The sequence below is a fragment of the Pleurodeles waltl genome, chromosome 3_1, assembly GCF_031143425.1.
Source record: "Pleurodeles waltl isolate 20211129_DDA chromosome 3_1, aPleWal1.hap1.20221129, whole genome shotgun sequence".
NCBI lineage: Eukaryota > Metazoa > Chordata > Amphibia > Caudata > Salamandridae > Pleurodeles > Pleurodeles waltl.
Window position 1 is genome coordinate 834,782,926 of NC_090440.1, and position 24,278 is coordinate 834,807,203.

At 45.1% G+C, this 24,278-nt stretch overlaps 1 protein-coding gene across 2 annotated transcripts in view; it reads right to left on the reverse strand.

The window, feature by feature from the left end:
- Positions 1-24,278, reverse strand: part of USH1C (USH1 protein network component harmonin) — a 605,394-nt gene that overhangs the window by 259,764 nt on the left and 321,352 nt on the right. For both annotated transcript variants that reach the window (XM_069223746.1, XM_069223747.1), the window contains exons 10-11: positions 22,281-22,340; positions 20,241-20,297 (exon numbers count right to left, since the gene is read on the reverse strand). In XM_069223746.1, coding sequence (XP_069079847.1) covers positions 20,241-20,297; positions 22,281-22,340 — 117 coding nt within the window. The remainder of the gene's footprint in view (positions 1-20,240; positions 20,298-22,280; positions 22,341-24,278) is intronic.

Consider the following 24,278-nt stretch of genomic DNA (forward strand, 5'->3'; position numbering starts at 1 on the left):
AGTTACCTTAGGCCGTGAGCTATAGTTATTCGAAATAACTGTAACTAAAACTTCTGAATTTCTCTGGTTTTGTGCGAGTAAATTCAGAACCTAACATTAATGTCCCTGTAACCTTTGGTTTTTTAAGTACATATCTAAGGTTTTCTTTAAATTCGACTTCTTAACCATAATGTCTATGTAACCTTTGTTTTTTTCAGGTAGTTTCTAAGGGGTTTTATAACCTAATGTAATTTTTATTACTATATGTTTATTCAACCACTGTCACATAGGGCTTTTGCTGTGCGCGAAGGAGGTCCTGTGGCCAACCCCCTATAACCACCCAACTCCGTACTGCACATGGCATTTGGCCGTGTTGCAGCAGGCCCCCTCCTTGGCCAATTTTGGCCCTGGGGACCTGGCCTTAAAGGGAGGAGGGTTGCGCTCCCTGGGCCAATTCGGGAACCCCATCCCGCAAGGCCTGGCTGTAACATTAAATTTTTTATGGGGGCATTGGGCTGCACAATTCCGCCCACCCGGCCAACCTCTGTCCCATGGGGCCCGGCCTTTACAAAGTTTTTGCGGGGGGAGGGAGGCCATGCGGCCCCCCTCTCCAGGCCGATTTAGGCCCTGAAGACACCATCCCCTGGAGCCCAGCCATCTGTCCTCGGTGCCCCACAGTGCCCCTAGTGTGCAATAGGACCTCTGAGGGAGCCTGAAAGCCCCTACAGTCCCAGGCAGCTCCCGCCTTCTGTGGGAGCTGGCATTGCTGTCACAGAGAGGAAGCTGCTAAAGATGCAGCTCCCTCTCTGTGAGAGCAATTGTTTCCTCTGTTTCCCTACCTGCATCTCTGCTGGCGGGGAAACAGAGGAAACCTCTGCTCGCAGCAAGTGAGAGCTGCTTGACAGCTTTCACTTGCTGCGAGCGGAGTGTTTGCTTTGAATTGGCAGGAGCTGTCAAAACTCCAGTCAGGTGAGAGCAAACAGCTACATCCTGGGGATGGGTGCCTAGCAGGGACATAGCAGGAGCCAACTCTGGGGGGTGGTGGTGGTCCCCAGGGCCATTATTGGCTCCTGAGGGGGTATATGCAGTCCACCTCCAACATCAGAATTTGTCCCCAAGAGGTGGTCGTTCCCAGGGCCTGGGTTCCACAATGGGCCCTTTATCTCTTTTTAATTCAGCCCTGGGGCGGTGGCAGTCCCCGAAGCTGCGGGGGTGCGTTGCACTTGCATATTATTGAAAGTTGGCACCCAGGGAGGTGGGGGTCCCCGGGGCTCTGGGTGGGGGTGCACAGCCCCCCTGCATATCATTGAAAGTTGGCCCTGGGAAGGTGGCGCTCTCCTGATATTACTGAAAGTTGACCCTGGGGAGGTGGCCCTCTCGCTTATTATTGAAATTGGGCCCCAGGAAGTTGGTGGCCTCCCGAATATTATTGAAAGTTGGTCCAGAGAGGTGGCAGGCCCTGTGCCCCCCCTGCATGAAATTACATGGTTGCCCCAGGGAGGTGGCTCTCCCTGGGACTGCGGTGGCCATGAAGCCACCCCCCCCTAATATAATCAAAACAGCCCCGGGGAGGTGGTGGTCCCTGGGGCGCAAGGGGACACACTGCCCCTCGCATTCAATGTAACATAAAGCCCCAGGGAGGTGGCAGTACCCAGGGTTTCAGTAAGCCCCGGGGGGAGGGCCTGTGTGGCCCCTCCTTTATTTTAACATGCCCCCGGGACCTTCATTAGAACAAGTGCTGGAGTCCACGCTTTAAAAAAAAAAAAAAACTGCCCCAGATTATTATTATTTTTTAAATTGCTTTATTATCCTAGAGGGGTCCCTCGGGGACCCTGTCACCAGAGCTAAGGGGTCAGGGTGTCCCTACCCTGGCTCCTTTTCATGTTTTTCACATTTTTTTCTGGGACTCGGCTGAAGTCGAGTGCCAAGATGGCTGACAACACTTCCTTGTTTGAAGTCCTGTGAGCCAATCAGATCTCTGCATGAGATTGGGAGGGGTCGTGAATCCTTCGCGTCCCTATATATACAAATATGGATTTCCTTAAATTTCTCAAAAACTACTGAACAGATTTACACCAAATAACAAAAAGGGCTCCTTCTGGACCAAGAGCTACCTTTCTGCCAAATTTGGTGTAATTCCATCCAGTGGTTTTTGCGCCATCATTGTTCATTTTTTCCTATGGGAATTAACATTGGAAATGCTCTGAATTTCACCCTCCCTTTATCACAGCCCCCACTTGACGGATCACCAGAAAATTTTCCAGACAGCAGCTCTCATGACTGTCGAATTTTCTGGGAACAATACGTGAAGATTCAGCAAGCGGTACCAAAGATGTAGATAAGCAAAATACAGCTTTTTCTATAGAAACTAGGTCCTAATTATAACTACCTTCACAGGTCCGCCACTATGTTTTATGTGTGTGTGTATGTGTATGTGTATGTGTATGTGTGTGTGTGTGTGTGTGTGTGTGTGTGTGTGTGAGTGAGTGTGTGTGTGTGTGTGTGTGTGCCTTTTTAACTGTAACCCAAGCAGAGTGAAAATAGAACTACACATTTCTGGCATTTGATACTTAAATTCTATGCCACTGGAGCATTTTTTGCACCATCTACTATGGCCTTACAGTAGCAACAAGGTGAAACCAGTTTTACCTATATCATTTTAGAGTCACAGTACTAGCAGAAATGGTAAATTTGCTACAGACTGAAAAAAGATTATCTGAAGATTGGGATCCAGTTTTAGACATACTCGTAACTCCTGCTTCCACTAAAAGATGCCCTAGCCTCCTCACAAACTGATTAAGTATGTTGATCTATACCAGGTTTCAGACTGAGCAGACCCCAAACTTTTCTCCAGGCGTAATGCTTCATACCTCAAAAAGTAAAAAGGGCTTGCAGGAGATCACTTGAGGACTTTTGGGATAGTGCTTCTCACTTTTATGGTCCATAAAGACTTTTCATCCAATGCAGTTTGTGCTGTAAAGCATATCATATTGTTCTTGCAGAGGGTCACCACAAGAATCTCATCTATCAGGCTGATTGCATTGGCTGTGGCTCTAATTTAATTTTATCACCACTCTGACAAACCAACAAAGCTTTAAGTCTGTTAGTCCCTCTAGCAGACCAAATAGGGGTTGGAGCAAAAAGTTTGAAATACTACTCCACAAAGGAAACTCCTCGCAAAGCCAGCCTCCTGCACTTAAACACATTTCCAGCCTGCTTTCACCCTTATGGACCGCACCACTTCAAGTTCCAAAATCCTTTGCTTGTGGAATTATCCACTGGCACGGTAGAGGGGAGGGTGGAAATAGCCAAGCAGTGAGCCCACAAGGCTGCCTAAGCACATTCTCCCTTCTGTCTGGTAATAGTAAACAGCAGGTTTTGGATATCCAGGCGGCCTCTCCCACCTCGTGTCACCAGTCTGCCATTCCCACGTCATTCCACTTTGCTCTACATTCCTGCACTTCTCTTCCTCAGTCTCTCTCCAAAGTGAACAACTCATGGCTCCCAGCAAGCATGTCCCAGGGCCAGTATTCAAATACTGATTCCAACATTGGAAGGAGCCCATTCCACAGCGCCCTCCCTCAGTAAACTTCAGGCTTCCATCACATAATGAGGCAGCAGGCCCACCGGGAAAATCTCCTGTCATCCCTCAAAAGCAAAATGGATGTAGGCAGCAGTGGAAAGAGGAGCCTACTTCAGGGGGAAGAGTCACTGGACCACTCCCCCACATCTACTATATGTTAGAAAATGCAGAAAGTGCAGGTACAGGTGTATGTGGAGGAAGCTGAGGGTCATCAAGCACCAACCGAAGGGCTGCAGCCACAGCTATCAGACGGGACTAGGGAGCAACCCAGAGACACTGGGGGAGGTTCAGACCCTCAAGGTACCCAGGACCTGTTTATCTACTTCTCGATCCCGCTAAGTAGAGCACACTGGAGAGGTCGGCTGAGTCAGTACATCCAAAATAGACACAATAGCAGCTCTCTTAGACTGAACCTCCATGTGTTATATGACGAATCTGCCACAATAGCCTATCTTTAGCAGACATTCATCTTGAGTTCTACAAGTGGCAAACGTGTGAGCTGCTCTTCCTCTCAAGAGGATTGATGTAGTGTTGGACAATAATGAACAATTACCATCTGGACAAACTATTAACCCGTCCCTGTGGAGCAATAATGTGAATGGTTTATATAACTCAAAGCTCCCTGCTGCAAGCCAGCCACAAGTTCAGGCTATGGCGAACAGTTTGAGTCACCACATGTGGATCTGTCAGAGGTAGAAGTTACGAGAGGTGTGATACAGCCAACTTCTGAAGAATTAAATACTTCATTTTGTGCTCTCCTCAAACAGTTGTTGGTGGAGAATCCAGAAATGAAAGTGGCACATAAGAGAAAGGCCAAGAATATATATGGAGAAAATTGGATTCAATGGATTAAGGTCTGCAAAACGTGAGCACCAGATGCAGTGAAGTCAAACAAAGGATATCTAACTTGGAAGATGTGCAGCAGCTTTTTTCAGAAACTACTTCTCGACTCCTTGAGGATATGCAGCAAGTGAAAGTCAAAGTTGAGCACCTAGGTATTAGTTCAAGGCAGTTGAAGTCAAGGCTTGTGGGGGTTCAGATAACTTTTGACCAAAACACAGACCTAACTGAGGAAGTTACGAAGTTGTTATCAAAACATATTTTGTCTGACTCTTACACAGATATTTCCATTGCAAGGGCACATAGAGTCCCTTTGATGGCACCAAAGGATGGAGCCATACCCTGAACTATCCTAATATGCTTCCAGGATTTGAGATTCTGTGTGGAGAGCCTACTGTTATTAGGAGCTAGGGTAGTATTAACATTCATAAGGTTCAGAACTTCTTGGATAGGAACAGAATTAAATCGAAGGTAGAGATCAGCTGAAGAAATCCACATTACATTGTCTCCCTTATCTTTTCTTATAGACATGATGTAGTGTAAAATGTAGTAGTACCCCCCATGTCCCAGGAGTCATCAATATGTGACAGTTCATGCCTTATGTTAATCAAAGCACTAATGGTTTAAATGTAGAAATTGCACTGGCACATTTTATGAATGTGCATTTATTTACACTGTAGAGTTTGACATGGGTGGTATTTGCATTAAATCTAATGTTAGAACTAAACTGACATTGTGATATCATCAACACATAGCTTTATTCGGTTACTTTCAACCATAAAAGCAAAACAACCAACGTTTAAATAAAAGAGCAAATAAGAGTTAGATTAAAAAAGATAGGAAAGAGATAAAAACATATATGTCAGCCTTAAAACACATAAAATTATTTTCCTTAAAAAAGACACCTAACCCCCTAATACCTAACATTTAAATTAAACATGGGGTTTTCTTTCAGTCTAGGTGTGTATTTAAAATTTGGCAGCTAAAACACTTTAAGCATTTGGTCCTCATCATCATTGTTTCCCCAAAAGTTTTGTACGTATATGCCAAGCAGCTACAATATACTTGCTGACCGTACAAGATAGAGGGAGAGAAGTTTCCCTCATCATGATCCTTAAGGCAACAATACAGTGTCTTGTCCCCATATTACTGCACACAGATCGTAACCACTTCCGACGCGCAATCAAATAAGCACGGCATATAAACATGAAATGTACAATAGATTCCGAAATTTGATTGCAGCTCGGGCAAGTGTCAGGACTTGGGATCGTACTCCGCGTACTGCCATAGGACTTAAGAGGCAGACAACCATATCTGAACTGAATATATAGACTCTTACTTAATGGATCAAGAATTGTATCCATAAATGGTTCCAAATATGGATACCATTTAAAGTCAAAGAATTGTGACGTCAATCTGCCGTGTGTTGTGCACAGCAGATAGTTTTCCCTGACATGTATCCAGTAAACAGTTTTCAGATGATTCTTCTGATCCTTCCTTATACTTTCTGGATGACTCCAAAACTCACTAAGACCCAATCTATGAAACCATTTTGAGATGTGGTTAAACCAGGAAATGTTAAGTACATTTGGTCTGTCTAGAATGTCTTGAATAGACTCCTTGTATGTGGATAGCTCAGGGGTGGTCCATACACGGACCCAGAAAAGCAATGGTCGTAGGGCAATTACATCTGAAATGCGTGGTAGGTCGAGGTCCCAGAACATTGGCAGCAGTGGGGTACTGCGAGGACAGGCCAAGATTGACCTTACAAAGTTGTTTTCCCCCACTGCTAGCTTGCTAATGTTCGAGGGCCCCCAAATTTCTGCCCCATAGACGGCAGCGCTCTGTGCCTTTGCTCGGTAAATTTTAATAGTTGGAGTAATCACTCTCTCAGAGGTGGACTTGTGGAAGCGTAAAATGGCCCCAGATCTCTGTGCCAGAAGAGCTAAGCTTTTATCGATTTGGGGCCCCCAATACAGGTTGTTGCTAATTCTCACCCCCAAATAATCTATGGAGCTTACCATACCTAGGGGGGTTCCATTATAGAAAATTGAGTATCTCTTTGTGGGACCACAGCCCAGGGTCATGAGTTTGGTTTTGCTGTGGTTGAGTTCAAGCCCATAGTCAACACAGAATGAACTAAACTTATCCACAAGTACCTGGAGACCCATAGGAGTTCTGGAGATCAGGAGGGAATCATCAGAAAATAGCAAAATTGGAATTTTATGGTTATTCAAGGATGGAGCATCATTTTGGCAGTTGGTAACGACTTGCACCACCTCATTGATAAACAATGTAAATAACGTTGGGGCAAGAACACAGCCCTGACGCACTCCTCTCCTAATCTCTATTTTATCGGTGAGTTCCCCCTGATTACCCCATCTAACTTGTGCAAATGTTTTTTCATGTAATCTTTTAATTAAATGCACTAAGTTTCCTGGGGTACCAATTTTATTTAATACTCCCCAAAGTTTCTCTCTTAGGACAAGATCAAATGCAGATCTCAGATCTACAAAGGCAACATAAAGTTTTTGCTTGGATAGAGTGACATACTTCCAAAATAATAATGACAGTCTGAAGACTTGGTCCATGGTATTAGTTTTGGGCCGAAAACCGGCCTGTAAGGGGGATAAGATTTGGTTGTCTTGGATCCAATCGATAAGCCTATTTAAGACTTGCTTAGCAAACGTCTTCTGAAGGATGTCAATAAGGCTGATTGGACGGTAGTTTGCCTACATCACCCTTTTTATAAATCGGTATTATTTCTGCGCCACGCCAAGAATCTGGAATAGGGCTACCAGCTGCTATGGCATTAGACAATAAATTGATGTACCATGCCCATATCTTTGGTTCTGATTTAAACAGGTCCCCTGGGATCTTATCTGGACCAGGGGCTTTTGCTGGCCTCAAAGAATTGATTGCAGCTATTGTTTCGGCTAAGGTAAAAACAATGCTCTCAGTTGAGGTCAACAGCCCAACACTCATCGTATCCAGGATCCACCGGAGCTTGCGGTGCGGGCAGAGCGTATATTCCAGAAAAATAAGACACCCATCTTTCGGGCTGTATATACATACCGATATCATCATTGCCCCTTTTCGCACTAGAGGTCAACAGCCGCCAGAAGGAACTATCATCTTTGTATTTGACTGCTGCAAGCAGCTTCTGCCATATCTCATTATCCCAGTCTTTTTTTGCTTGTTTCAGGGCGTTAGCATACCTACGTCGGGCCTCTTTAATAGCCACTTGAGTAGAGTTTTTTACAGCCTTGTTTAGATTAGATCTTGCTCGCACACAGTCTTGATTATACCAATCCCTACGGGGGGTATCAGCTGGTCTCGATTTGGAAGGGGTTTCCATATAGAAGATACCTTGTAGGGAATCCACCAATTTAATGTGGATAGACATAATAGGAATGTCAGGGGCTTCTTGATCCTCGTAATCTATGAAGAGTTTTAAAAATAATGAATATAATTCCCCAATCAAGTACGGATTGGATTCAACCTTTGGCCAACAGACCCGAGAACGTCTATGGTTCAGGTAAGGGAGTGGGACATTAGTAATCGTTGTGTGATGGACTCTTAAGAATGCATGGTTGGTCAGTACAAGGCACAGAGGATTATGATCGCTATCCAAGCGAGATAAAATTTCCATGTCCAGTGAACTTGACCATAGCCTAATGTCCACCAGGATGTAATCAATAGTGCTAAGGGAAAGCCCTCGCTTGAAAGTGATGGCTCGCTCTGAATCAGATTTAGTGCGGCCGTTACATTCTCTCAGGCCATGTTTCAGGCAAAGGGAAGACAACTGAGATGCAACACAGGAAACGGGGGAAAACACAATTTCCTTAGATTGGGGAATACCCCAATGTTCGTCCTCTTCAGTAGTCAGATTACTGATAGTATTGTCCAACACAAAGGAACAATTGAAATCGCCTGCTATGATCAAGAGATCTGAAGGGTCCAAAAGCTCTATGTAGTCCGTCAACTGGGTGAGAACCATTGATTCTGTTCCACGGGGAACGGATCTTGCATAGGTATTCAGAACTATCAGCCTGAATCCGGGTCGGAAAGTAAGTTGCACACCCAGCAGATCATAAGAATTAAACTTTATCATAGAGTGGTCACATTCTAGCTTGTTGTTCAATAAAATCATTAACCCTCCTATCTGTCTTCCAAAGCCACCGGAGGCAGGTTGGGCAGCAGAAAAATAAGTTGTAAAGCCTTGTATGGATAACTGTTCTGCAGTCCAGGTTTCTTGAAAAAGACAGATATCTTGTTTGTTAATAAGGCTTACCCATTCCGTATCATCCAACTTTGACTTAATTCCTGCTACATTCCAAGATATAATATTGATTTTAGGAGGCGTAGTTGTTAATTTGGATCTCATTAAAGAGACGGGAAGTGGAGTCCCTATAGGATGACATTTGTCATTTGCTTTTTTAGGAAGTACTATACAGGGGGTAATCAGTCAATCTGATTCAGAAAGTAAGGGGTAAGGCTTCTCAGAATTAGATGTTACAGAATTATCTGAAGAGGGAATAACCCCGGCTACAATAGTTCCAGATGTACAACATCCTCTACATAGCGGGGCCCCAGGCGGCTGACTACTGAGTCTAAGTTTCGGTTCCCTATCTATACATAGTGTACCTGTCCGTGTGTCGAAGGCCAGGAGATCATTAACTAGACTGCTATCATTAAAAAGAATCGAAATATAATCAAAATCCGACCCTAACTGATTGTGTCTGTGTGCCTCACGTATATCAGACCGGATGACAGAGAGACAGTTCCTCTGGGAGCGAATCCAATAAATGACTTTGTTAGTTAGAGAGTCACTCGACTCTCTATTGCCCTGAGGTAGCTTTGGCACCCTAGTCAAATATATGGTGGCATCTTCCCTCCTCCTTCTTAACCTTCCCTTGATGTCACAAGTCTGCAAGAGTGGCAAATGATCAGGGTGAGTGGCAGAATGGGAACTAACACAACAACTTGCTGCAGGGGGCAATCCCCCTAGATTTAACTGAGAGGTTGTTGGGCAAGGAGTACCTCTGTCCCCCCGACCAGAGAAGGATCCACACTTATTTATACCTAGTTTGGAAACTCGCTCATGGGTGGAGAACATGGTCTGACAAGCAGACTTACTGTGCGTTGTGGAGCTACCATTTCTTCCCCTAGCGATTTTATGTTTAGAAGAGGATGTCAATTTATCACCTACGGTAGGAGGACTAGGTTTTTTAGTTTCCATCAATAAATCAGAGGATGGGGCAGACTCATGTGGCACAATGCAATTACAACAAGACTTTTGATCATAGAGTCCAGCAATTTTGTTCATCAAAGATACCAACAGACACTTAACGTCATCTATTTTCTGAGAAATGATAGTCAATTGAGAAGCTTCGTTGTTGCCCATCTTTCCATCCAAAGAGTCTTTGTCGGTTCCCTCTACAAGTAGGGTTTGTGAATGTCCAGGACTTACAGAATCAGAGGACAAAACTGAAAACCTATTTGAGCAAGGAATAACAATAGGAGGTGGGGACGCGCACCTCAAATAGGGTGCACCTTCTACAGATAAACATCCATTAGTTTCCACCAAGGATGGTGAAATCTCCAAGAATGAATGAATTGCACCCTGAAAGTGGGGAGGGGGATGTAAATCAGCCTTAACCTCTGTTCTATGCGTCTGAGTTTTTTTTTTGAAGAGGTCAGGAATCTTTTTGGGAGGAATGGTATCCGATATGGAAAGACCCGTAACAGAGGGACTCCTTAGTATAGCCTCTACCTCTTCAAACAATGAGTCGATTGATTTAAATTGCTGTAGATTTGTCTTGGGACATCCCTCCACTTTCCCAACAGAACGTTTCTTGGGTTTTTTAACCCGAGACTGGGGTACTGATACATCATCGGCCTTCCTCCTCCCCATATCGTCTATCCAATGGCCCAGCCCTGGTTCCTAGTGTCAAGTACAAATGGTAACAGGAGAGAAGGAAGCCCCTAGCAGCGAGAGGAAGTAGTAGCTCGAGATCAAGTGATACCAGACAAACTATGCAAAAGAAATTCCTAAGGCCTCTATGCCACACCAACTATCAAAAGGACAGTACTTCGGGGGGTGGCCCAGCCCAGCCTCCTCTGGGCGATGACGGGCAAGGACGGGCCCGCCCTTGGCCCGGGCTTCGCCCGCGCGCGTCCCGCACTGCGGGAGCGCACCAAATGATTTAAAGGGCTCCTTGCCCTGACGTGTGGCGGCAGCCCCTCCTCCTCTGCTCGAAAGCGCTACCCGCGGCGGCGGGAGCGCACCAAATGATTTAAAGGGCTCCTTGCCCTGACGTGTGGCGGCAGCCCCTCCTCCTCTGCTCGAAAGCGCTACCCGCGGCGGCGGGAGCGCACCAAATGATTTAAAGGGCTCCTTGCCCTGACGTGTGGCGGCAGCCCCTCCTCCTCTGCTCGAAAGCGCTACCCCACATTGTGATATCATTTCTAATGATTAAGGAATTCAAATGCATGCAAAAATTTAAGAAATGTACTTCCCCGTTACATTTAATGAAAACCATTAACAAAGTTTTCCCTGTTCAAAGTGAACACACATAATAATGAAGTATTGTCGATGCTGAGTTCATAAGTTTGCAGAATAAATGTATTTTATTAAAGCCTATTAATTAAAAGTATTGCTATAATTTCCTTGCATTAGCCTAAGTACGACCTCTTAAGCTGTATTTCATGATTGTGCAGGAAAGGCTGATTCATTACTTAGCGTGTGTTTCCTTTCAGACTTTGTTCCCATGAGAAGACTAGCTTTTGGTAATACGCCCCTATTGTTTAGACATAGAGAGAAAGTGTAACAGTGTCCTTGAGACTTAAGATATTCTTTTCACCCCCTTATAAAAGACTCTTGAATCAGCTTCTAGTATGCTGACGCATTCCCTTTTTACTTGCCTTTTGCCCACCTTAGCTAGTAGGTTGCAGTCCAAGGGTATAATTTTTCAAATTATTTTTGCCCTTTTTGTACTTTTTGTCTTTTGCCCGCATGTGTTTCGCCTCACTCTTGTATTTCCCTGATTTGGCCAACTGGAGGGTTACCCCTCTGCCCAGCTAAATTATGACTCTGCTAAATTAAATTTATTGATGATTGCTAACCCTGATCAACACTTAATTCTGTATCTCAGATATTTCTTCTGATGGTATGTTTTGTTCTTTTTCAATGCTTAGTTTTGATCATGTTAGTTCGCCTGAATTTAATTTGTCGGCTTGGGCAACCATTGGTGATAATGCATCTTTATAACCTGGTGTTAGGAATTGTCTACATGGCTTTGACCTGGAGTTTGTAATAAATACCTTAATTCAATTCCCAACTGGACTTTTCCTTCCGTGGTCACATTGGTCATGGCATGTAAATTAATTGGGTTTCTATTGAAATTGTGTTAATGATTCTACCACACCCTGTTGCACGGTCCAAAGACTCATCTACATTGAACGGCACTGATTCCTGAGAAGGATGAAAATGCTCCATCAGAACCATGTTCTCTCTTCTTAATAGCCTGTGCCTATCTGTTATAAATACATCAATTGGATTAGCCGAGAAATTGTTAAGGATGAACAAGTAAATGACTCATTAACATATTGGTATAAAGAATTATGCAGAAGTAGCTCTAAGAAAATTGAGGGTATGAGAATGAAGTGGTAGCAATGTATGGGGATTAAAATTGACAAAACTAATTGGCCTACGTACTTTGATTATGGCTATTCATTATTGAGAGGAGGTAAACGTCCACAAAATTACATCTTTTAAAGGCTGGATGCTGTTTTATACCCCAGCAAAATATTTAGAACCACCGATAAAAGGAGCCCTGGGTGCAAAGGAATAGGAGAATGGAAGCATGTTTTCTGGTCATGCACAGGAGTTACCAGGTATTGGGTACAGGTTTTTGAGCAGATTTCATTTGAAATAGGATGTACGGTTAATCCTTCACTGTCTATTGCCCTGTTGTGTTTGGCCATGCCTGAGTAAATCACATTTCGCGTAACAGTTAAATATGGGGTACTTTTGCAATGGCAGAAACCACTTAAACATGAAGGGCTAATCTCAGAATCGTCAGTTGAAGTGGGCACTAGCACTTTTAAATTCCATTGGTAGGACGGGCATTTATGCAGATAAATAGTATTAGGATAAACTTGTTTTTTTTACTCTACCTTGCACCTGCACTTATGAAAAGATGGGGGGCATATTTTTACTCTGCACTGAATTTGCGTCATTTTTTGTAAGCAAACTCAGTGCAAACGTAACTCCATATTTACATTTGTCTAGCGCCAAAATATAGGAGTTAGGGGGTCATTACGACCTCGGCGGGCTTCACAGAAGACCGCCGAGGCCGCGGGAGACAGAATACCGCCATTGCCGGCGGTATTGCTGCCTCCCTATTATGACATTTCCGCTGGGCCAGCGGACAGTAACAGTGTTACCGTCCGCTGGCCCAGCGGAAATGTCACATCAACATTGCTGCTGGCTCCTAATAGAGCCGGCGGCAATGCTGATGTGCAGCGGGTGCAGTAGCACCCGTCGCGCATTTCACTGCCCGAAATTCGGGCAGTGAAATGCGCGACGGGGTTATGCCTGGGGGCCCCTGCACTGCCCATGCTAAGTGCATGGGCAGTGCAGGGGCCCCCAGGGGCACCCCAAGTCCCCTTACCGCCAGTCTTTCCATGGCGGTGTTTACCGCCACGGACAGGCTGGCGGTCGGGGACTCATAATCCCCAGGGCAGCGGTGCTTGCACCGCTGCCCTGGGGATTATGACCGCCAGGCGGAAACCTGGCGGTTAAGTGGAGGGTCCGGCGGTATGGCCGTGGCTTTTGCGCCACGTCATAATAGCTGGCGGGACACCGCCAGCCTGTTGGCGGTGTTCCCGCCACCTTACCGCCGGCCGCCAGGGTCGTAATGACCCCCTTAATGTCATTTTTTGGATACGTGAAACCACCTTGCATCAATGAGCTGTAAGGTAGGCATTCCCATCCAAAAAATGACATAAAGCCCCTAGCGCCTTATTTAGCCTCCTGTGCAAAAATGGTGCACGGGGGAGGCGTGCCTAAATAATGGTGCTAAGCCTGCTAAGCACCATCATTTAACGCCTGGGTCAGAGCAGGCTTAGGGGACTTGTGGACCCATTTCCATGGTCAAACACTATGGAAAGAGTCCACAGGTGGTCACCCCAAGCCCCAGGAACATCCCCATCCTCACCAGAGGGACACCAGAGGATGGGGGACCCCATCGCAGGTAAGTAGGGTAAGTATAGGTAAGTATTTTTAAAAAAAATTAAGTGCTACTGGGGGCCCTACAATGGGGCCCCCGTAGATGGCACTGGGTGCAATGGCCATGCCCAGAGGACACTTGTCCCCTGTGCTGGCCATTGGTCTGGTAGGCATGACTCCTGTCTTTCATAAGACAGTAGTCATGTAGTATGGATGGTTTGGGTCAGGAAATGATGCTAGGCTGGTTAACGGCATTTTTTGCTCCTAACCAGCCTAGCGTTATTTTTTTTAAGGCAAAACCCCTTTTCCCCGTACCACCACCCACAACCGACAAGCGTCATTTTTTCTGACGCTAACCCAACCAGTGCACCAGCATGCGGGATTCCATAAATCTGGTGCCTGGCTGGTGCTCAGGAATGGCGCAAGCTGGCGCTTTAATTTTTGACACAAAACTGTGCAAATGCAGTTTTGTGTCAAAAAGTATAAATATGGGCTTGGGTTTTTTAAATATCTGATTGGAGTATCTCTTCAAGATTGTTTTAGCTATGAGTATATAATACACTTTAAGAGAAGGGTTTGGGTTCTATGCATTGTGTTTTATTCACCTTTGCTGGTGATTTTGTATGCCTATGTCTATTGTATTCTGATATATATAATAATGATAGTGTGTGAAAGATTTGTAGTAAACAAAGCCTAAACAGAGAGCATTGCTCTGAACAGCATATGCACTTTTTTCATTTCTGCATCTACACTTTAGAGTAGATAGACGGTCTGTGTATCTAGAATAGATGTTATGTCTTAGATAATTCTGAATATACACCTGTATTGCATTTTTGGGAAGAGGCAAAGAGCTTGAGGTTTTGTTGGTTTTATCTGCTGTTTCTCTTTTTCTAATTGTCATATGAAATATTTGTAATAGAAATGTCTCAGCTGTGCCCCAAGCATATCAAAAATAAAAATTGAAAAAAAAACTTGAAACTCCAGATTATGCAATTCTTCTTTCAGACATGAAAAATCACACTGGAACAGGGAGGTGGTCGTAGTGCCCCTTTCTCTAGATGCCAATATAATACAATTTTACAATTTGAACATGTTCTTGAATGCGAAACTTTACTATGTTCATGTAAAGTTAACAACACCAAACTACAACTTACTTTAATATATGAGCCCCCAAATGCTTCTATTTCCAACTTAGCACTGTTAGTGAAGTTATAGGGCCGTATTGCTAAATCAGGTCAAAAGCTACCTATTTTCAGTGATCTAAATCTTTAGCTTGATTCAGCACACACTAGAGCGCAGAAATTCTTGAAACCTTGAAACGATTGACCTAAACTTTGTCAGCACAAAGCCCTCACAAGTTGCAGGATATCTTCACAACCCATTCAAACCTCTTCAGAACAGGTTACTCTTAGTGAGATGATTCATGTTAATTATACTGATCACTGTGGTATCCCATTCTCTAACGTGATGCCAGGTACAAAAAGATCTTGTAATCAAAGCTACTTATTTGGAAAGCATAGCTGGAAAAATGGCAAACTTGCTTTGCTAGGTCCGGTTACAGAAAGTATATTGTCTAAAGAAAATGCTTTTAATAGCCCTACAAAGCCTAATCCACATGTTGATCAACTCAACATTGGCCTAGCCTGAACTGCACCTTAAATAACCTACCTACTCTTTTGACTAAATAAACAAAAGTCTTATTGCCATGGGGGCGTGGCCAAGCCACTGACCGATATGGCCAGGCAGAGTTGAAGCTCTGGCGGACGCAACCTGATATTCACATCCACATCGGGATTCATGCCACCATTCATCAACATCTGACCCTTGTGGGTCCACGGCAGAGTGGGGGCATGCTTTCAGCCCTGGAATGGGGGAATTGATTGCGGAGGAAAGAGAGGCTCCTGACACAGTGAGTTGTTAGGCCTCCCTCAATGGCCTATGCCCGTGCTGCTGTGGCCAATTCACCAGAGGCCGTGACATTCTGGTCTGTGGATCGCCACCCTGCTAAACCTAGTCTGGACACTGTGGCTGACCTGGGGAGTGAGCTGCTGGAGTCCCAACCGCAAACCAGACTCCACTTTTTCACTTCACGGGCCATTGCCTGCCTGTGCCTGTCTGCTGTGGCCTGTGCTGGCCTGAAGACTTCCTCCTACAACAAACCTGACCGGCCAGAGAAGTGATGGAGGCCTCAACTTTGCATCTGACCTGGACTCAGGCACGGAGAGCGACGTGAATTGGGTTCTGGAGGGGGAACGAGGTGCTGTCACATCAGAGCACCATCACCCTCAAGGTAAGGCTGGCCCAGAGTCTCCCCAAAGGCCCTGCGGCAACAGGGGCTGCAGACGAACCTGGGGAGCCAGTCGACGGGCCAAACGTCTCTGCCCCTCGCCGGTCCAGCATCTCCCCACCCCAGCCTACTTGTGCCTGGCATGTCCAGCATTTTCTCCATTAGAGACTGGACGGATGCGCCACTCCCTCAGTGAGCCACTGGCCATGGTGACCGAAAGAACAGTCCTGACCTCAGGCAGGTTCCTCATCACAGGGCAGCACTAAAAGGCCTCATCTCCTCCAGCTACTATGATTGTGCGGGCCTTATGGGTTCAACTGCTCCTTTATCATGCCTTAAAGAGCCCTACCTTCTCTGACACAAAATTGTCTGGCCACTTCAGGCTTGCTTGCCACAATTCTCATCCTGAGCATGCTGACATGTCATTGACACCTCGCTTATTTACTTCACCGGCATCCCTCTCCTTTGATTTGGCATCTGTGCACAGACTTGTGTTCTCCCTCTGTGGCCTCTCTCCACTGGGTCCTGCATTCCAGTTCGCCCACCACCTCAGGACTGTGATCTGACCCATTCTAAGCTGCTCTCCATGCCCTTTGGGGGCACCTATCATTCTTGGTGCCATGTCCTATGCCCCATAGCTGCGTCGGTTTGGAGCGATATACGCAACCAACAACATATTTTTTTTCTGCTCCACACCTGCCCTCTACTGTGGACCTTGTGGTGTGCCCCCAAATACAACTAAGATGCTCTCCTTCTTTCACCCTGTTGGCTGACCTCCACTGATTTACTTATCTCATCCACATCAGCTCTCCATCACCTCGCAATAACCTATGAGGTACAATGGGTCCTCTTTGTGTTCACCTTGTCTGGCTATCCATCAGACTTCTGGTGCAATGTTTCCTCTCCCTCACTGATTCTGTAGGCTATGGTGCATGACAACCCCAAACAGGGATGTCTCAGTGTCAAAAAGCAGAAGACTTCAGGCACCACACAGCCTCCACAGATGGCAGAGGATTCTGGTGCTGACTCAAATCAATTAACTGGCACAGATGCAATCATGGCAGAGCTCAGAGAGGGCTTCAGCGCCATCAATGGCCAGATTGATATCTTCACCAAGAAACTGGATACCATGAGTGAATGACTTGACCACCACGAGAATCGATTTGAGGCTGCCCATATGACAGAATCCGACTTGGGGGACAGCGCTGCACAGTCTATGAAGAGACTGGACTGAATGGAAAAACTACTCAAAACTATGGCCATGACAAATTAAGATCTGGAGGCGAGGGGCAGGTGCAATAATCTTTGCATGCCTGGGGTACAAGAATCTACCAATACTGGCCACCTTGAACTGTTTGTGGACCACAACTCCTGACAGATCTATTTGGTAGGCAGCATTTTACCTCCATGTTCATAGTGGAATGGGCTCAACACTCATTAGGCCTGCGCACTAAATCTGGCTGCCCCCCAAGACCGCTGGTTGCTCACCTATTGAATTTCAGGGACTGTGACACTGACCTGCACCTGGCCAGAGAAAAAGGTCCTTTACAATGGCAGGGCTCTCCCTTCTGCTTGTTCCCTGATTTCACTGCCTTGGTCCTTGAGGCACACAGTAAGTTTACAGACCTCAAGTTAACACTTTGGAAGCTGGGCTTTCGTTACGGAATGCTGTACCAGGTGCGCCGCCGAGTCTAAGTTAATGGTAAGCCCCACATCTTCGACACGCCAGCAGAGGCGCAGGCTTTTTGCAAACATCATTCTGATGAATGTTCCTCTTCCCATCATGCCACTCCAAACAGATCACCACCGGACATACACTCCAGTGCAAGTGTTGATCTCTCTCCCATGGGTTGACGGCTGTGTCCTTTCCTTGTTCAACTTCTTTTCAGCATAGATATCCATCAACCCTGCTGTGAATTTATGCTGGTACTAACCCTTTACATTTTTCAGATTTTGACACACAGATACTTTGGATCTTGCTTAACTGTCCACAACCTGATCCTCTCAACTTGGGGTTCCTGCGGTAGCGTTGCCACCTCCTAGTGGTACACACACATTCAATGTACTGTTATTTTTGATTATCATGGCTACTTTTCGGGGTTGGTACTGCGCCTTTTTCGTGCCTGGGAGGAGGGTGGGAGGATTGTTGAAAATGTCTGTATTACTGTTTGGCAATTGTTTTATTCCTAACCAGCACACAATGGTCACTCCTTATCCTAATTTGCAGCTCCATCTGCCATATTACATGGTCAGTACACAAACCCCTGAGTTACACGCCCTCCCTCTTACGCTCCTGTCCTGAAATATCAGGGGCCTTAATGATCGCTGTAAGGGTAAACAAGTTTTACAATATCTCTCCCGCCATGGTGCACACATAGCTTTCATTGAGTAAATGCACCTTTCCCCCTGGAGAAGACAAACGTTTGCATCTATTTGGGGCTTGCACTGATTATTTAGTAACTATAGCTCCTACATTAGAAGGATATGTACTCTTGCTCATAAAAATTTACCATTCAGGCACAGTACCTCTGGCAACTGATGACAGCCCTGGGTATCTCCTAAAAGCTGGTATTTTGATGGGACACTCAATACTTTCAGTCAAAATCTACACTCCTAAAGTAGATTCCCCAGAGTTTTTTTTGTCCCTCTCCTCCCAAATTGAGTGACTGTATCTTGATCATCTTATAGTAGCCAGAGATTTCAATCTCCTAATAAAACCTGCCACTGACAGAGGAGATAGATATCCAAAGGAAGAGAGAAGGAACTGGAAGATAGTGAGGTAGAAAGAGGGAAGTAGAAAATTAAAAGTGGAGAAGGTAGGAGGGAGCTGTGGACAGAGGGAGCCAGGAAGCAGCAAAAGGTTAGAGAGAAAGGTATGGCAAAGCAAGGGAAGCAATAGAGGAGATGGGGAGGGGCATGGTGGAAGGCAAAGAGTCAAGAAGAAGAGCTGGACAAGGGGAATAGAAAGAGAAATGGAAGAGTGTAAGGCCCAAAGGGACAAGTATATTTGAGGTGGGTTAGTTTGTAGCAGGAACTGAATATTATTTAGGAATTAGTCATAAGTTTTTTAAGTTTTTTTTTACAGATATATACTGTCAAAATCTATCCAATTCCTTGACGCTATTTTATTTTGCACGTCAGTAAACATCGAAAATAAATATTTTATTATTTTTTCTCAGAGCTGTCAGTTATGCCTACAAGGCCAATAGCTCAGACTGACAGGCTAGAGAGATGAAAAACATTAGAATCCATCAGGCATCCATGTATGCACTAGTTCCAGTTCTGTTTTTTAGTAAACCATAAATAAATATGGATAAGCAAAGAAACAATGATCACAAAATAAATATTGATTAATAGAGACTGAAATGCCACATAACATAAATACCCAAAAACGGAAGTCCTAGTTATAAGTCGCATCTGAAAAGAAGTGTGTTTTGGAAAGTTAGGAGATCATCCTGGCAGTGCATTTCAGAGGGAAGAGAGTTCTACAGGGTATGTCCTACTCCAGAGAAGGATTTTGACATTTTTAGATTCAAGTATTACTATGCCTCTGCTTCTGAGATGCTTTTGACTACTGAGATTTTTCTGACAGATTGAAGATAGTTTGGATGAGAAGAGTGGATGTCTTCAAAGAATATACATGCTAATTTGAACTGAATTCTGGCCTCATTGAGGAACCAGCACAGATTTCTCAGGTGTAAGAGACTAAAAGAGCAGCTAAATTGAGGATGGCTTTAGTAGGGCCAGAGAGGATTTTGAGTATTCAATGAGAATCGAATAGCTGTAGTTGATTTAGGAGACTATTTTAAAGAGATAAGAAAAATTCTTCCGATTTAGACTTCTGGTTGAAATGTGATGTAATCAATAGGTATGGATCGATTTAGATGCCTACTGATTTAACATTCTTTAACAGCAAGATGGCATTTGTAAACCTGAGTCATCTACTCAGGGGCATAATGTAGGCCACTGTAGCCCTATGGCTAAGGGGAGCCCCGGGTTTTTCAGGGAGGGCATTCAGCCAAATGGTAATGAATATATGTGAAGTATCGGAGACTTAGGGACATTCTGTGAGGGTAGCGCCATTTTGTATTACACCACTTCAATACTCTGCTTTGTCTGAATGTTTGCATGACATTCAATCGCTGCTTTCTGACTCTACTGCACACCTTTTCCATTCACCACTCGTAAAACAGAATGGAACTTTTTTTAGTGAGACCTTTTTGCTTATAGATGTTCCATGTTGTTTTTTTAAGAGCTCACATCCTTGGCAGAATAACTCAATGTTAAAAAAAAACATACAAACGTAAAGCACTTACTGCCCCTGCAACAACTGTGAGAGTCAATGTCCGGCTGCTTTTCAATGCTTTGATGGCCTGTAAAGCAAAAAAGTTAAAATAAACTAAGTTATAGCAATTATTTTATTGTTTTTATGAACAACAGGTACGCAGCGGAGGCCACTGCAAATCTGAAGGAGAGGGGCAGGGGGGACGGAGACGGAGGGGGGAAATTAAAAAAATAAAAAAACAAAAATAAACTTACCTTACCGCCGTCTCCCGCCGTCTTGCTCCTCTTCCCTCGATGTGGTGTCCCAGGATTCCCTGGGACACCAGCACAGGCTCCCCAGCAATCCTGGTGTTGCGTTCATGCTAAAACTAGCATGAAAGCAGTGCCAGGATTGTTCTGAGCGGCTCGGACTGCTGCTCAGACACAGCCCAGGGGTCTGTGCAGTTTCTCAGGCCCGGAAATCCTAAGTGCATGAGACGGCCGGCCAAGCACACATGCGCACTTAGGTGCACTATCTCCTCCTCTCGTGGCCCAGCCCGCACCTCCCTGCACTGCTGGCTGAGCCAGCAGCAGAAAAATAAAACAACTATGGTTTTATTTTTCTGCTGCTGGCTCAGCCAGTGGGGCGACACTCCTTCGTCCATAGCAAAGGAGCCACCCCTGCCCGTATGTATATTTTAGGGCTATGATCGCTGACATTTGTATGTAAACCAGGACAATTTCCTGCTTTCCATTTGTGGAACTATTCAGTGGCTCTAAGACCTTAATAAAAAACCTACCATAGCACAATATGTTAAAGGGGCCTTGCCCGAACACTCGAAAACAGAGAATCTATCAAGTTCATGAATGGGAATCGATATTGACACATTTCATAACGGTACAATTAATCAGATTAAAAAGCATGTGACAAAAATCCAAAATGAATGTGAATATCATTGTTTGATATCCAAAAGAGAATAAGCACACGTTCATATGGAACTATGACAACATGCATTTACAATTAAAACTAATATTATATATGTATTGATATTGTTGTTCTTAATATTATTATTATTGTTATTATTGGCACTCCTAATAATTATAATAACAATGCAATGCACTACATGATGTAATGTGAGGACAAATATAAAAAGTGTACACAATTCAGAAATATTTTATAATAATGGCCTGAATGAACAATATCGTCTTCAGAATTACTTCACAACAGTTGATGACAAAGGGGGTCATTCTGACTTTGGCGGGCGGCGGAGGCCGCCCGCCAAAGTCCCGCCGGCAGAATACCACTGCGCGGTCAAAAGACCGCCGCGGTAATTCTGAGTTTCCCGCTGGGCTGGCGGGCGACCGCCAGAAGGCCGCCCGCCAGCCCAGCGGGAAACCCCCTTCCATGAGGATGCCGGCTCCGAATGGAGTCGGCGGAGTAGAAGGGGTGCGACGGGTGCAGTTGCACCCGTAGCGATTTTCAGTGTCTGCGTGGCAGACACTGAAAATCTTGGTGGTGCCCTGTTAGGGGGCCCCACGACACCCGTTACCGCCAACCAGGTTCTGGCGGTCAAAACCGCCAGAACAAGGCTGGCGGTAAGGGGGTCGGAATCCCCATGGCGGCGCTGCTTGCAGCGCCGCCATGGAGGATTCCCTTGGGCAGCGGGAAACCGGCGGTACACCGCCGGTTTCCCGTATCTGACCGCGGCTGTACCGCCGCGGTCAGAATGCCATGGGAGCACCGCCAGCCTGTTGGCGGTGCTCCCGCGGTCGTTGGCCCTGGCGGTCCATGACCGCCAGGGTCAGAATGACCCCCAAAGTCCTTTAATTTAAGCTTCTCATGTTTGCTTGTTTTACAACTCCGTTCATAGATCCTAATCGTGAAAGTGAGTCGAATAAAACAGGATACGACACTTTATTTCCTTGAATGACCTGACAACTTGAAACAACAGAAGAATGAGACAACTGATGTGAGTAATGTCACTGCACAGTCCGGAGTCTTTACGAGACTAATACTGACAGCAGCGCATCTAGCACAGCGCAGACTCCATGCAAGCACGTCAGGCATTAAGGTTATACATAACTTTACTCACCTCCTTATGCTCCACATTCGAAAAATCCACTCCATTCACTTCGACTATCTGATCACCAATCTTAAAGGAAAAAACAGAACAGCAAAATCAACTCTCTTGTCTTAAACGCAATAACTTTGAGTTTTCATCAGTGAAACACTTTTGATCGACAGGGAATATTTGTACACTTCTATGAATAGAACATTAATTATAAAGGACGTTTTAGAACAAGGATGCATTTCAGTTCCTTCTCTGGAAGGCCACTTCTTGGTCGGTGGCCGCTGCAAGCAGAACCTTCCAACGAGAGGACAAAGCGTCCTCTTACGGGCGGGCTGCCCAGGTCCCCGAGGTGCTCTTTTCATTCACAACCCCTGCGGCGGCGGGTCCAGGCGAGCGGCCCTCACACACTGACCCACTTTAGAAAGACGCCGAGACAGGGTGCGTTGTTCTGGGGCTTGGGTAAACAGTGCGTCAGTTTAGCGCACAGGCTGCTCACATCGACGTTTGGACGTGGGGATAGCGGTACAACGGGGACTCCTGCAGCATCTACTTCCCGTGGGAGACAGGGCTGTTGATAATTTGGGTGGCCTCCCTGAGCGTCCAACATTGTGTTGCACTCCTTGATAAAGAAAGGCTGCAGAACAAAAAGCAAAATAAGACCACCCGTGCATAAACTAATTGGTAGACATTTTTAGGTATGTGTGAAGAATACAGAAAACTCTAAGCAGCACACTACTGTGGCTCCTGAAATAAGGCTCTCTCATCGGCGGTTTTGAAGTGAGTCTCACTCTATGACACAGCTAAAATCAAAGACATGCGATTCTTAGCTTCACTGAGCCATTCGGATGACAGTGCTTTGTAAGCCGAATACCGAACTGATGTTCACCATCTACTAGAAATTCAAACAGTTTGGTATAAAGGTATCTCCTCGGGGGAGGTTTAGTGTCTAGTAGCTATCTCCACGACTTTTCAACCTGAACACCTACCTACATTCTAATCGCAGTGACGTATGCTGTGTGACTCCGGAGACACCATCACGGAGTAGGGGGGAGAATCGGCGCAACAGAGCAGATTCTTCTCCTGCGTCAATCCCGCAGTTTCCCTCCTCACTATTACAAACGCAACAGCTTTAGGTGACTCAGTTACCCGCTAATTCTACTCTAATTCTTTTCAGAATCTGAGGCAAAACACGATACCCAGTAACGTCGGCGGGTGAGAGAGGCCCACTGCAATCATTATCTCAGGCCCCATTTCTCTCTCACCTTTGCTTATCAAGCATTTGCTGAAGAGGTTTTTTGAAGCGTTATTGCAGCTGCCTAATGCCCGCTCCCGTAGCTTCTGTCTCTCGAGCCTGAAAGGTCTGAACTGCATCAAAGTTGGATATATTACAAAATGTTACATGACAACACATGCACATTATACAAGTGTCTTTCATTAACAGTTTCCCGAAAGCAATTAAACATCCAGAATAGGCTACGAGTGAAGAAGGGAAGGGTTAATAGCAGAGAAGTCAGGATTAACTGGCCTTGTGCTTTTCTGTTTCCGAGGTGATCCTGCGATTTATGACGAAAGTGAATGTAAAGTGAGAATGCGTGAGTGTAGGGCTATATAATTAGAAAGTGAAGTGAGTGCAAAAAGGTATTCGTATTATGCGAATTTGCAGAGTTCGCAATTATTTAGAAAAGAAGTTAGTCATGGCCTACTCCTTCAGTAACAAAAAAATACAAGTAGGGAATAAGGAGTGACCATATAGTTCGACAACAAAGCCAGAGGAGCTAAGGCAGGAAAACAGTGGCAATTGAATTATCCTTTGGGGATTGATGGGATGGGTGCAATTATCCAAAGGTGATGCCCTCTATTTCAATATCAGTGGACTTATGGGATTCATAAGAAACAAATCAGCATAACTTCAAGATTTGCTGAGATAAGTACAGAAATCGTACTCTCTATTTTAAAAACACAACATGTTTTCATCTCTTCAAATCCACAAACGTATTGTACACAAGCACATTGAGCTCT